This window comes from Taurulus bubalis, assembly GCF_910589615.1.
Source record: "Taurulus bubalis genome assembly, chromosome: 2".
Classification (NCBI taxonomy): Eukaryota; Metazoa; Chordata; class Actinopteri; order Perciformes; family Cottidae; genus Taurulus; species Taurulus bubalis.
In genome coordinates, this window is record NC_136590.1 from 40,691,171 (window position 1) to 40,704,419 (window position 13,249).

At 44.2% G+C, this 13,249-nt stretch overlaps 1 protein-coding gene across 1 annotated transcript in view; it reads left to right on the forward strand.

Annotated features, from left to right (window-relative positions):
* Positions 1-13,249, forward strand: part of spns2 (SPNS lysolipid transporter 2, sphingosine-1-phosphate) — a 56,595-nt gene that overhangs the window by 16,450 nt on the left and 26,896 nt on the right. The window contains exon 2 of the mRNA XM_079214528.1: positions 184-249. Within this exon, the coding sequence (XP_079070654.1) occupies positions 184-249 (66 nt within the window). The remainder of the gene's footprint in view (positions 1-183; positions 250-13,249) is intronic.

Consider the following 13,249-nt stretch of genomic DNA (forward strand, 5'->3'; position numbering starts at 1 on the left):
TTATCGGGGATATTACATTGCCCTTCAGGGATGTTAAGTGAATGATAGCCTGTCTATCAAACATATCCGACAATCACAAGCCACAAAATAGATTCGATTTAGCTATACATCAAATAGAGCTCAGCGTTGTGGTTATTATTATTATGTCTTGCAACCACATTCATGTTTTCCCTCTCTTTACAGGTGTGCTGCGCGACATCCAGCGGCATTACGGAGTAACAGACAGTGGAATCGGCTTGTTGCAAACAGGTAGGTTTCCTCCTAATTCCATAATTGTGCTGTGAAGAATCGGAGCTCAACACCTGAACACAATGCCCGTGTGATGGGGTAATTACTGTGCAACTCTGTTGTTGTTGCTGTGCTGGGGATTGCTAAATTGGATGGAGCAATGCAGCGGCTTTGAGCCCAAGAACCAGACAACATCAAAAACGCTGTTTTTTTCACACATTAACAGCACAAGAGTTTTCCTTTGGCAGTAAGAGATCAACTAGTTGATTTACATAATCACCCCGCTAATGATTTACCTATGCCTCTAATCCTTCTCCTTTATACCTATTAAGCTCAAGACACAGGATTGAAATAGAAATCAAATATTTTATCTGTTTTCTTAGAAAAAGCAGACACAAATTGGCTCAACTTCCCTGCCTCTAATTTATAGTCTGGAAAGCTTCCACACATTCTAATCGTCAATAGATAAAGCACTGGCATATTTCTTTTGCATATTTGAAAACTACACTGCCAACAATTCTGAAGCGTTCTTTTGATTTATACGTATGTTTGAATTATTAGCACCGCTGTATCGCAGGCTTAAGTCAGGGAGGGACATTTCCTAACAGCAGCAGCGGCAGCAGAGCAGGTCAACAGAAAGAAAAACACAGTCAGGAGCCACGCCGGCTGTTCTCCTGAGAGCCTGCACACATGTAGCAGAGCGTCTGAGGACTCAGGGCAGGGCTTCCTGTTCCACTCTAGACCCCAATGAATCCACCTTTTAGGGAGATACCTGGCAAAGCCTCCTCATTGGACCACAGGACCCTGTCTCGTCTCCGTGTGCCCTCAAACTCACTCAAACACCAACAAACTTGCACACAAAGTGCCATTGAGGGCGAGCAGGCGGGTTTGAGACCGAGGGGGAAAGAATACAGGCCAGTGTTTCCTCCACCCCACCCCCACACCGCTTGATGCTCTTAGACTAACTTTAGGTGAGCTGAATGGTGTGGCGAGGACAGAAATATCCACCGGGGAAAAAAGAAACCAGTGTTCTGTTGGCTTTTCAGTGAATAGGCCTTTTTTTAAAAATCATTTCCACATCACACCCAGTTTGACTGCAGCACGAAGAATTTATGTTTTAGTCCCTCCTCTGCACACCTTCCTCCTTCATCTCCATATATTCTCATGTTTTTGTCGATTCTGTGAGCAGCAGTGGTCAAAAGATTTAATAGTCTGGTGTTTCAAAGCAAGTCTGGTGTTTCGTTATGCCTGAACGGACCGCTAATGGTCCTGATGTGTCGGATCAAACACGCTCATTCAATTCCATTTCTTTTAATCAGCGGGGTGCCTGAATTTGTGAAAACACACTGACCTGCACCCAGAGATTAGTACGAAATCTAAACAAGAAACACAGGAAACTGTGAAGGGTGTTTGACTCCTAATTCTGTTTGCATTGGCTCATTATTTGAGTTATGCACACTGCCGCACTGGCGCAGACTCCCCCACACTTACACACACGCACACACACACCCATAGTGAAGGGGCATGTGTAGCTGGTTTACTGTCTGTGTTTGCAGGTTTCTGAGAGGCGCCCAGCTGGCCTGCCTAAAAGCAGGACTGCTGTGTGTTTGGTTTGCCTGTCCCGGCCCGTCGTGGTTCAGACTGCGCTTGGCCCCTGATCCCCAAGCGACCTCCCTCTCACACCGGCCTGAGGAATGCATGAGCGTCCGGACCCTGGGCTGTGAGAGCGGGTCGGCCTAGGTGTGAAGGCGAGGCTAGGAGGCTGACGTAGCCGGGGGAGCTGGAGGGGAAGAGTCTCAGTGTTTGGGTGTTTGTGTTTACACACATACATATACACACCTTCCGGTTTCCCCCAACCCCCAGCTTCCGTCTCCAGAGGGAACAATCCCTGCTTCTGTGAGCACCTGCAGGCCAGGCCCGGCTCTGCCTGCTCTCCCTCCTCGCTCCCCCCATGTCCTTGCGGCTCGCGTCCACCTGGGAAAGCAAACTGCCAGCGTAGGTGTTTTACAGGCGGTGGGAGTTGCTTTCTCTGCTGCCAGGTCACCTCACTTTTTAAAAACACTCACCACACACTGCAGGATCCAAGTCCAAGAGAACAAAAACATGTCTGAGTCAGAATCACCCCGTGAACTCTGTTTGAGCAAAAGGATAGTTTTGACCCTTTTCTTTGGCTCTTGATCAGGACTACTGGAATGAAAATATCTAGAAGTTACTCAGTTGTTTGCTTTTGGGAAACACCAGGCTGACGGAGCAGTGGAGGAGCCCTTTAGATCTGCTGCAGTGTTTGCATTTTGATTGCTGCCCTCCAAACAAAATCTATTTTTGACTGGTAAAATGTCATTTTCTTAGAATAAGGCCCACAATCAGGGAGTGGCATTGTATAAGTGTGTCTGTTTCCAATGAAAATCAAGTGTTTGTCATTATTCGCTAAAGATAGGGGCCTCTCCCTCCCTTGTTTTAAGGTACAGTTACTCATTTTCAAAACAAAAGAAACTATAATTATCACGACCCCATTGGCTGGAAAATAATGGAGGCGGGGTGGTGATGATTATAGTGCAGGCAGTGGTTGTTAGCTGGTGTTTTCATGCTTAGGGACAACAAATAGAAAATACCCTGTGGTGAGCTAAGCCTCTGCAGCACCAGTTATTTTGGTTATTTGGCAACTCCAACCCCTTTCAAAAGCAGCTCACGCAACACGAATTGACTTGAGGTATGCGCTCATTTCTATTGTGTGCACGTGTGTCATTAATGCCTTGAGGGGAGGTCTCAGCTCTCTGTGTAAGAGGATGCGGTGTTCAGAGCTGTCAGTCAGGTTAGGGCTGAAGGCGGTTGGAGCCGTCCATCAGCATGTGGACGCGGCCTCACCTGAGCTCAGCAGAGCTGTCAGAGCACCAGGACGACCCGAGCTCAGCTCTCCCTCCGGAGATGACAGCGCTAATGGCCCTTGGGCAGCGGCTAAGTGAGTGACTTTCACACGCAGCTGTGAACGGGACCAGTCCCGAGGGTACGGAGGGCACGACAGGTTAATGAAGGAGAGGAAGACGAGAGAGGGGGTTCACCTGGATGGTGTTACCTTTGGTTGGAGGGGGTTGAGCACTTTTGTTAACCAGACGGAGAAATCCGAGAGGCGGCATTTTAACACGCTACGGTTATTGTATCCAAGTGCTCTGAGGCAAGTCAGGGAAAAATACAAAAAAAACTCCTAATGGGTGGAATTATCCCTCATAATAGAAGCTGGCATAGTAATTATCCACCGCTGGTTTAGCATAGAAACAGCAGAGTTATTGGGGTCAGTCAGGCTGGATGTACAGTGAGGGCGGCGGCTTAATAAGGAGCCGGCTCTCAAAACAGCTCGCGGACCGTCTGTGGCCTGTTCTGTGTGCGGCTGCCCACCTTGTCTGAAACACGACACCGACACACACGCACACACGCACACACACACACTAACTGACATTGCCCCGGTCTTAACATGGTGTCAGTCTGCCATTCAGCCAGTATGTGAGCCATGAGGAATGAGGCCACAGGTGCCGTGTAAGACTTTCGGCTTGAGCGCCGCTAACACGTCGGACTTACGCTGCACAAAGCTTCAGCATCGTACTAAGTAAAAGTCTGAGTTTCTTTATCCCGTGCTTGGTGCTCCAGCTGGCTGTCTGGATCTTGTTATATTCTGGGTCTGACGTGTGGCTTGTTGTCTGTAGGTTTACGGTCAGTGTCAATCAAAGGTTTCTATTGTTGAATCTCGGATATCCCCCCAGACACATTGGGAAGTTGTGCTATCAGTGCTTGATCAGCTGTTTTGGCCACCCACAGCTGCTCCTATTTCGTCCTTGTTGGCATCCCTCGGTGCCTCCTCTCTCCCTCTAGTTTGGCAGCTGTTGCAGCCTTCTTGTCAACTTACAGGCGTTAGAGGAGTCAGAGGGATGAAAAGGAAATGGAGCCACCTGTGTCTTCCTCTCTCTGGTCATGCATGGCAGCGAGGTTTAATCTTCTCCGCTATTGATTCCCAAAGCCAAATAATTGCATTGCGATGGTGTTCAGCGGCCCCCTCTCGTGATGAGACGGGAATAGAACGATGACCTGTGGTTGCATCGACATCACAGCGCGAGAGTGTGTGTGTGTGTGTGTGTGTGTGTGTGTGTGTGTGTGTGTGTCTCCATCCCAGGCTGTTTTTATAGGCCACGTCTCGGAGGAGGGCAGCTGTTGGGCGATGATTGGCACACTGCTCCCCGTCTCCGTCCCCCACGCTTTCTGTCAACGAACCAGCAGCACTGCCCTTGAGTGACTGCCAATCCAATCAGGATTTTAAGGCCAATGAAACGAGCATGATGTCAACCCCTCGTCATGTAAATGTCCAATCAGATCTCTAATCGCCTCTTAAATTGCAAGCGCCACAGAGACTGCACAAACAGCGGGGGTGTTGTGAAAGAGCCACGTATTTGAAAATAGGCCGCGTTATTTCATCGCCTTTTCTTTACCCGTTGTCATTGGAGTCATTGAGCATTTCTGGCAACAAGATTTGGGGGTGATATTTTCTCCAGCTTCTCAGAAAACGAGGCTGAACACCGATCGATTGCTAGATGCCGGGGGAGGCTGCTCCACTCTTTTCTGCTCCCAGTGACATCAACAGATCAATTGGAAACACACCCCCCCCCCCCCCTCCCACACACACACACACACACACGCACACACACACACACACACACACACACACACACACACACTAACTCCACGGCCCTCCTAGTCAAACACATGTGCTTGATCCATACACACCCTAGTAAGTCAAGGTCAAAAATCATTATTAAAAGAAGGTGTGTGTGTGTGTGTGTGTGTGTGTGTGTGTGTGTGTGTGTGTGTGTGTGTGTGTGTGTGCGTGTGTGTGTGCGCGTGTGTGCGTGTGTGTGTCTGTGCTTGGGCTGGCTGGGGGAAATGGAAATGCACAATGTAGTCTGAGCAGTGAAAAATTCAGTCATCTGACTAATAAAATAGCCTTTTGACTGTTCCATCTTTAGAATAGCACACAATGCTATTATTTAGCATTATTGTGTTATCCCATGCAGTCCATAATGAATGCAGAAACCATCCAAATGCCAACATATTTTAATTTCAACAATATTGGACCTCTCACACTACCCTGATAAAATGTAAGATTAACATGAGATGGAATGCGGGGAGTGAGGAGAGCACATATTGTTCCATGTGTGTCAGTCCTGGTTTTCATATCCCATTAGTTCCAATAACAAGGGGAGCACGAAAGAACACAAACACAGACAAGCAGGGTCCTCTGTCATTTCAGACGGAGCTTGTCATTAAGCTGGCTGCTCGCGTCGCTACTGCAGGAAAGAAACACTCCCAGCTGTCACCAGCCACAGGAAAGTATTGGAAGAAATGTTTGTATTAATGCTGCAGCTTGAATCTGCAGTCTGGAGCTTAACTGAGTGCACATCTCACTGCCGTTTCTTGCTTTCAGTGGAGGCTAAAAACAAGCAAGCAACCTTCCTTTATTCCTACCAGATGTGTTTGCTTATGATACGCGCTGGTAATGCACAAAAGATGATGTTCCAGCACTCTTATGCCAGCCGGCCCGATATTTGTAGCAGCGTGTAATTCTCCCCATCTGCAGCTCTCGCACTGAGCAGGTAGTGGAGAGCTCTGCTGCAGCTGCGGTGACAAGCCATCAACTCTCAGAGTAGCTGGAGTAGCTGACATTATGTAGAATTAGCGGCGGAGTTTGACAGAAACAGGCGCGAGACTGATGCACGGTATATTTTCCCAGGCCTGCATGTGGCATTTATCAAACAGCATCGGTAATCCAACACTGCCGAAGTCTGAACGGAGAGAATTAGCGGTGATCAGAAATGTGAGGAATGCAGAATGTGATGAGAATGTCTGAGTTACGGAGCTTCGGTCGTCTCTGGTGTCCGACTCAAACTAAAGTTATGTGTCACACCCTCCACAGGCAGTCCCATGCATCATTAGAGGAAGAAGGAACAAAGCCGCCACTCCTAGCACACCTGATGGAAAACGCACTGTTGCCACAGTGCACTGGTCACCATTGATTGGTTGGCGATGACTGAAAGGACGATACCACTCCTTGTCCAAGTGCATTTCTTCTCTTTGCACTATTTCAGTCAGAGGCAAGACCAAGTTAATACAAATGCATGACACATCTTATCCCAACCTTTGTAGTAATGATATTGATTTTCTCTCATTCTTATTCCGTCTGAATATCATAACAAGCAGGCAGAGAGGAGAAAAGGAGTCTGCTCGGCATGGATGCACACCAGCCTTTTACGAGACCCATAAGTCCAGTAAACAGCTTCAGATTTAGTGCTGGGTAAAAGAGAATACACCAGAGACGGTGCAAACCTCCAGGCTGCAATCTCTTCAACAAGTATATGCTGTCCACAGCAATAAAGTTACCATGCTATTTCAACCACTGTCCACGCTCTCATTATCATAACCACGGGCCCTGCACACGCAAGTGTTGTCACTTGGAAATGATATTTGTTATTTTTGACAGGTTAAATGATGCCATGTAGACACTACGTACAGCAGAGTATATCTTTATCTTAATTTAAATAAAACTATCAACAACAAACTGTTCAGAATACTTATCGAGTCAGCACTACGGCACAATTTCATCATCTAATTTACAAAACCTTCAAACTATTTCGTAATCCTACTACATTTTCATAAGGGCATTTACTCCACTACTTTAAAAGCAAAAATAATAAACTAAGAAAAGATTCTAAAACATCTTAAGGCCAAAGGCTGATGCCCACACTTAAATCTGCCTCTACATTTGCATTTCGACGATTAGTTGTCAAATGTAAAAATGTGTCCGAGGATGTTCACGGTCAGTTTGAACCCGGACACCTGTGGCTTCCTCGTTTTGAATGTGGAACTGAAGGGCTTTTATTGTGAAAGGTTCACCCTGTTAAGAAAATGCCACGACAGAATCTTGTTTTGCCACAGACTTAGTGGGCGGTGTTGTCAGCGATGTGTCGGCCAGCAGCTCATGCCAAATACACAGTAGTGGCAGTTGGACTCATTCATTCGGTGTCTTTCGATAACTGCCTCCATGCATCTGTGTTGTCTGCTAGAGAGTCGAATTTGATGTAACAGACTATCTGGTATTATGTTCCTTTGCTGAGAAGGTTCCATGTGGTTGGAGTGCCTGAACTTCTGCGTGTGATGAGATCCTTGACAGTAATGTGTAGAGTTGGGTTACCTGTTGTATTTCCACAACATTGCCTTCCACATTCTACAGTGCACAACGTTCAACCGGTGACCATAACACTTAACATTAAAGTGAACTTCTCACATTAGATTTACAGCAAAATTTGAAGGAGCAATCTGAAGCAACGATTTGTGGGATTGATTTTGTTGTTGTTGTAAAGCCCATTAATAATTGATTATTCAATCTGTATGATAATAGCGATAATATTTGCCAAGACTTGAGCCCTTCTTGGGTTTAGCCGATACAAGGACAGAGTTACACAGCAGTTTTCCCTGACTAACAGACGTTGCTCATCTGTATTAACACCTCCGGCTGCAGCGAGCAGATGACCTTGTAATGACGAGAAGGGCAGAGGCTCAAAAGACCCTGAAGAGGGGCATTTATGAAAGCAATGTGCTGAGCGCTGAAGCCTCGACACGCACCTCGTCCACGCTGAACAGGTCAAAGTGGCACTCGGCGGTGCTGTAAATGGCACCGAGTGACAACGCCTAGCCGGCAGACATGCACAGACCTGCACGGAGGATGTTCTTCTCCTATTCCTCTAATTCCGTCTCTGGCAGCTGAAGGACATTCGAATTCCTCGATCTGCTGTACCATTGGTTACACCGTCTGTCCTGTCTGGTTTCCCGGCTGGATCGGTGCATCGGTTACGTTGGAAAACACCCATATCGCAAAAAAAGATGAGATTTCTGAATGAGATTTAGTTAAAAAGGGGGTGGAGAGCATAACACATGATGGGTTTGCATCCTTTGAGGTAACAAATACATTGTGGTTATCCATTTTTATTTACGATAACCCAAAGGATCAAATGTGACCCTGAAATCCTTCATTTTGCATTCTGCCACTGCAGCACGAAGTAGCTTTGTGCCACTTGATTTCTATATTAAATTCTAAAAGATATTTTTTAAGCAGGAGCCCTTGAATCTGTGACGAATCATTTTTTACTGTGAAAGTCTCAGAGGAAGGAGCTCAAAGGGAGCAGCCGAATGCTCTCGTTGTACATCTGCATTTTATGCATTGGATTCAGTCCTTTAAGTGCGTTCATTTCCACTTTGACAAACACTGTCAGTCACCCTCAAGAGAATTATTCCATATACATGTTGTGTTTATAAAAAAGGATCAAATGAGCTGCTGAGCATTTGGGATCCCCGGCCGGATGCAGAGCCTCACAGGTGCTCTCTTCAGGGGAAACTAGTGTTTCATAGGGAAATGCATCCGTACAGGCTCAGTGAATATCAAACACACACACACACACACACACACACACACACACACACACACACACACACACACACACACACACACACACTCAACATACGTGTGTGTGTGCATCTCCTCCTGATGCTCTATTCACAGTGGCATTGAATCATGGGAGGTGAGTCATCCAGTTATTGTTCTGCTGGTCAATCAAAGCTGGACGTCCGGTGTTTCCGGTGTGTGTGTGTGTGTGTGTGTGTGTGTGTGTGTGTGTGTGTGTATGTGTATGAATGAATATTCATTAGTGTGCCTCTAAACACTTATTTTACCGTAAAATGTCTCATTAAAGGAAAGAAAATCTAACATGGTTACCAAACTGAATCATGAAGAAGAAGAAGCATAATCAGATCAACCAATATAAAGAGTGTAATTTCCGAGTGTAATGCTAAAGGGAAGTGGTACCAACTCACCATGAGACATATTTCATACGCTTCAAAAGGTGCCCATAATGATATGAGATGATAAATGGTGATGAAAAGGATAGTAAAGAATAATAAAGGGTGATAAGTGACGCTGAACCATACTGTTTATAAGTGTTTATTCTCATCACAGAGACGTAGCCATCGGACACATATAGTGTGAATCACCAGCGTCGAGCAACACGACAAGTCACTTAAATATGTGACTCCAGTGTCTCTCGTGTCATTGTGTCTGCTTTTAGACTTCTCGGACGGCCATTGTCCTCTCGTGGAATGTGCAAAGACTTGTATAATTGGTGTAATTTACTCGCTGAGGGACTGTGAGAAATATGCACAGCTTTTTATTTGGAATCTGAAGAAGGGAACCGGTTTGGCACTCCTACCTGCAGCATTAAAATAAGAATTCATTGTATTCTTTGTGAGGATTTTTCGAGTTCATCCATTGGACTGCTATCTGTTATATATTCTGTCTGAAGTACACAGAGAAACTTCAAGAGACTTTTTTCGCTTCAACCTCTGGCTACAAATAGAATAAAGATAGTCAAGAAGGCGTAATGATTCATGTATCTCCTCTATAGAGGCTTTAAAATACAAAACCACTTCTCCTAGTCTGGCCTCAAAAGGGTCCCTGCAGTCGGATGATGCGACATTACTAAATGACCTTAATTGTTCAAACACTCAGTCAGGGACAGGGAATTGTCTCCATATTCACCGCATAGCTTTGTGCAGCATTGTAATACATAATAATGAAGTCACAAATGTCCTTGCCATTAATTAACCGCGCAACTTGCTTTCTAAACTTATTCTGCTTGTGCGGAATAGACAATTACTCACAGCCTAAGAGCAGGGAGGTCCGAGATAAACAATGGTTTTAAAATAAATTCACACGTTTGTTTAGCTAATAGTGGAGGATATTTGACATAAACTGAAACTGTAGCGCTCGGTTAATGTGTTAACAACACATTATAAGCTAATAACAAGCTAACAGTGGAAACAATAATCATCTAAATGAAAATGAATCCTGCCATATCATTTTAAAAGAAAATGTAGCTGCAGCACTGAACAATGTGTATAGATATGTTCTCCTTATCATCTAATCTGTGAATCCGTAGAAGCAAACCGAGGTGTTTGACTTCCTTTTGTGCTCAATTATAAAAAGCAACGTCTGCCTCTCGTAGACTGAACAAGTAGTAAACTCCGACCATTGTTCTGTAACAGAGGTTATGAAAACTTTTGCTCCCCTTTTGGCCTTCAGTGTAAACATCCACAGAGTACGTCTGCTCCAGACATCAACTGCTCACTGTTTGGGCTTTCCTGCTGCGTATTTGTTATCTACTTCATTTATGAGAGATCGCCATCTTTGGCCATTAGCCGAGATGCAGAGATAACTCTGCATAAACAAGAATAAACAAAGAGACAATGGTGGTCAGCGTAGGAATGCGACTTGTGAGGACGGGCACCATTTTATGCATGTTTCACATTTCAGGAGCCGTTGTACTGTATGAAGTATGTCAAACCTTTCGATTCAGTCGAGCTGTTCATTTAAAGGTGTTCCATACCACAAAATGAGACGCATCCTCTTCAGTGGAGAATCATTAGTCATTTCCAATCAATGGTTCTGGGTGTGACCTGTCATCTGTGAAGACTTAGTCAGTCGTGGTGTGTTTGTCCTCCCTACAATAGACTGAGCGTGTTTATTTTCTTGTCAATCAGTCCATTCTTCCTGATGAATCATATCATACATAGGTTCGCACTGCATTCATAACATTCAGTACAAACACGATCCCTTTTCAAACGTTTTAAATACACATCCCTGAAATGACATGACATGGCCTCGTCAACAAGTTTTTCGAGCGTAATTTAAAGGAAACATGCCGGATAACTCAAAATGAGCTGCACTCAAGCGTGACACATTTCTTCTTTTGGAGGTTTAAGACTGACAAGAGAACATTGGTATCGTGTAATAACAGTCTTTACAGTGACAGGGCATTTCCTGGGAGCCAATGTGTCTCCATAAAGGTTACATGTGACATCCGGTCTCAGTAACAGAATGTTTTTTATATCATGCAGATTATTCCTACGCTTTCATGTGAACAATCTGCTAATATATACAGTGTAACATTGGATTAACACCATGAAAGGTTCCTTTTGATTTGTCTTAAATTAATAGAAGCAGGTACACTATGTCCTGACAGTCTGCCAGATGTGTATATGTCCCATTGTCATTCTAAACAAAGGCCTATTTCAAATATTCTATTCCCTTGAAGATCTACAAATTAGGTCAAACAGAACTCGACATCTTCTCTCGATCCGAATCTGTCGAGCACAGCAGGTTGTCGGTGCCGACTCCGATTAGAACGAACTCGATGAAAGAGAAACTGCAGCAGCGTGAGCCCATTCTGTGGAAGGGTGTACTCGTATTCGCTCAAAATAAACAACCTGACAACATTCCTCTGTGACTTTTGTCAAATAATGAAAAGCATTTATTTGTGACAGCAATTCATCATCTTATTATTCTGTCAGTTCAAAGCAGCTTCCTGAGTAAAAAATGCTTATGACACATTTGCTCCTGTTGGGTCGCTCTATCGACAATGTTTTCACTGAATTAAAACTAACAATGGGATTGTAGACATTTGTTTGGTTTTAAGTTCTGCACCAGAGTTAAAGTAGTTGTTGTTATCTCTTTCTCCTCAGCCTTTGCTTTGCCTACTGAAGCGTAGCTCACACCAAACATGCATGGTATTAAAGTAGTATAGACACAAGGCCTCCCTTCCCTTGCCCTGAGAGAGTAGTAGGGTTAATAAGCAGCGAGGTGAACACCGAAGTAGTGTGAGCGCACAGCCAAGACCTGACTTCATTCCCATGTGCTGACACCCCTAAGAGGTGATAATGAGCCTCAAGAAAAGGGCGAAGCCTATCAAAAAAATCACAGAATTACATGAACAAGACACACAAGAGAGATAGTGATGCAGGGTCATGCTAATGACTTAAAATAGGCCACTTAATGATTGTGAGGATATGCATTTGACAAGCTGCTAAACAGTGAGAGTAGTGATCTCCGGGGCCCTGCATGGCTTTTAAAAACCCACGTGGAACCAGCTGCTGGTGGCTGATTGCGGACCTCTCCCTCATCTTATCTCCAGTTTGCACCGCAGAACACCCTGATCCGTGTGTGTGTGTTTTTTTTTTTTTTGTGGTTTCCCCACTAGTGCTTTGGCTGCAGGGCGAGCTGGTAAAGCTCTTTAGAGAGCCCGACCCGCACTGAGCAGTCATCAGTGTCATTTAGCATTACACAACAGACCTGCAGCACTTAGCCACATAAATGATCATGATGAAAGCTGCAGAAAGAGAGAAACAAAAAGGAGAGAGACAGAGAGGGAAAACATACACACTGAGCTGGGAGAGACTCATTATGATGAGCAGATAACGCAATCCCAGCAGCTGTGAAAGCCCAAAAACTGTAATTGATTCAATAAATTAATAATCATTTAAATTAGATTTAAATTAGATTTTAGATTAGATTTCCTTTTCTGAAATGAGATAATTTTTTTCTTTCAAAATGATAGTGAGGTCATGCAGAATATGTGTATTTTACCATTATGGGTGTGTTCATGTATACATATTACTAATATGTCATCACTGATAATATGTACATTGTATCTATTGTTATATATACTTTCAATATTAATATTAAGACATAATAATTTCCCACAGAGATGAATGTGTTATAAAGCATATACTACTAATACTGCAAGGTTCAGTGTTTTTTGATGGCGAAATAATCACTTTTGCGTTTGTGGTATATTTGTTAGTTTAGAAAATGAGCCAGTGGGCTTGACTCCATGTTTCACAATGTATTGAATAACACAATCACTGGCACTATATTCCCTGAAGCAATGTAATTACAGCACAGAATGTCTATTGTTTGCAGCTCTGTAGAAACGAGTACACACACAGAAGGGCTCTTAATCTGAAATTATCCCTGAACCATATGTTAGATTTGGTTTTATGTGCATGTTTCCTGCTGCTCAAAGGTTTTATCTTCTTTTTTTCTTCTAATTTAAATGGAAAGATAGCAAAACATTACAGTTTTAATAAAAGAGAA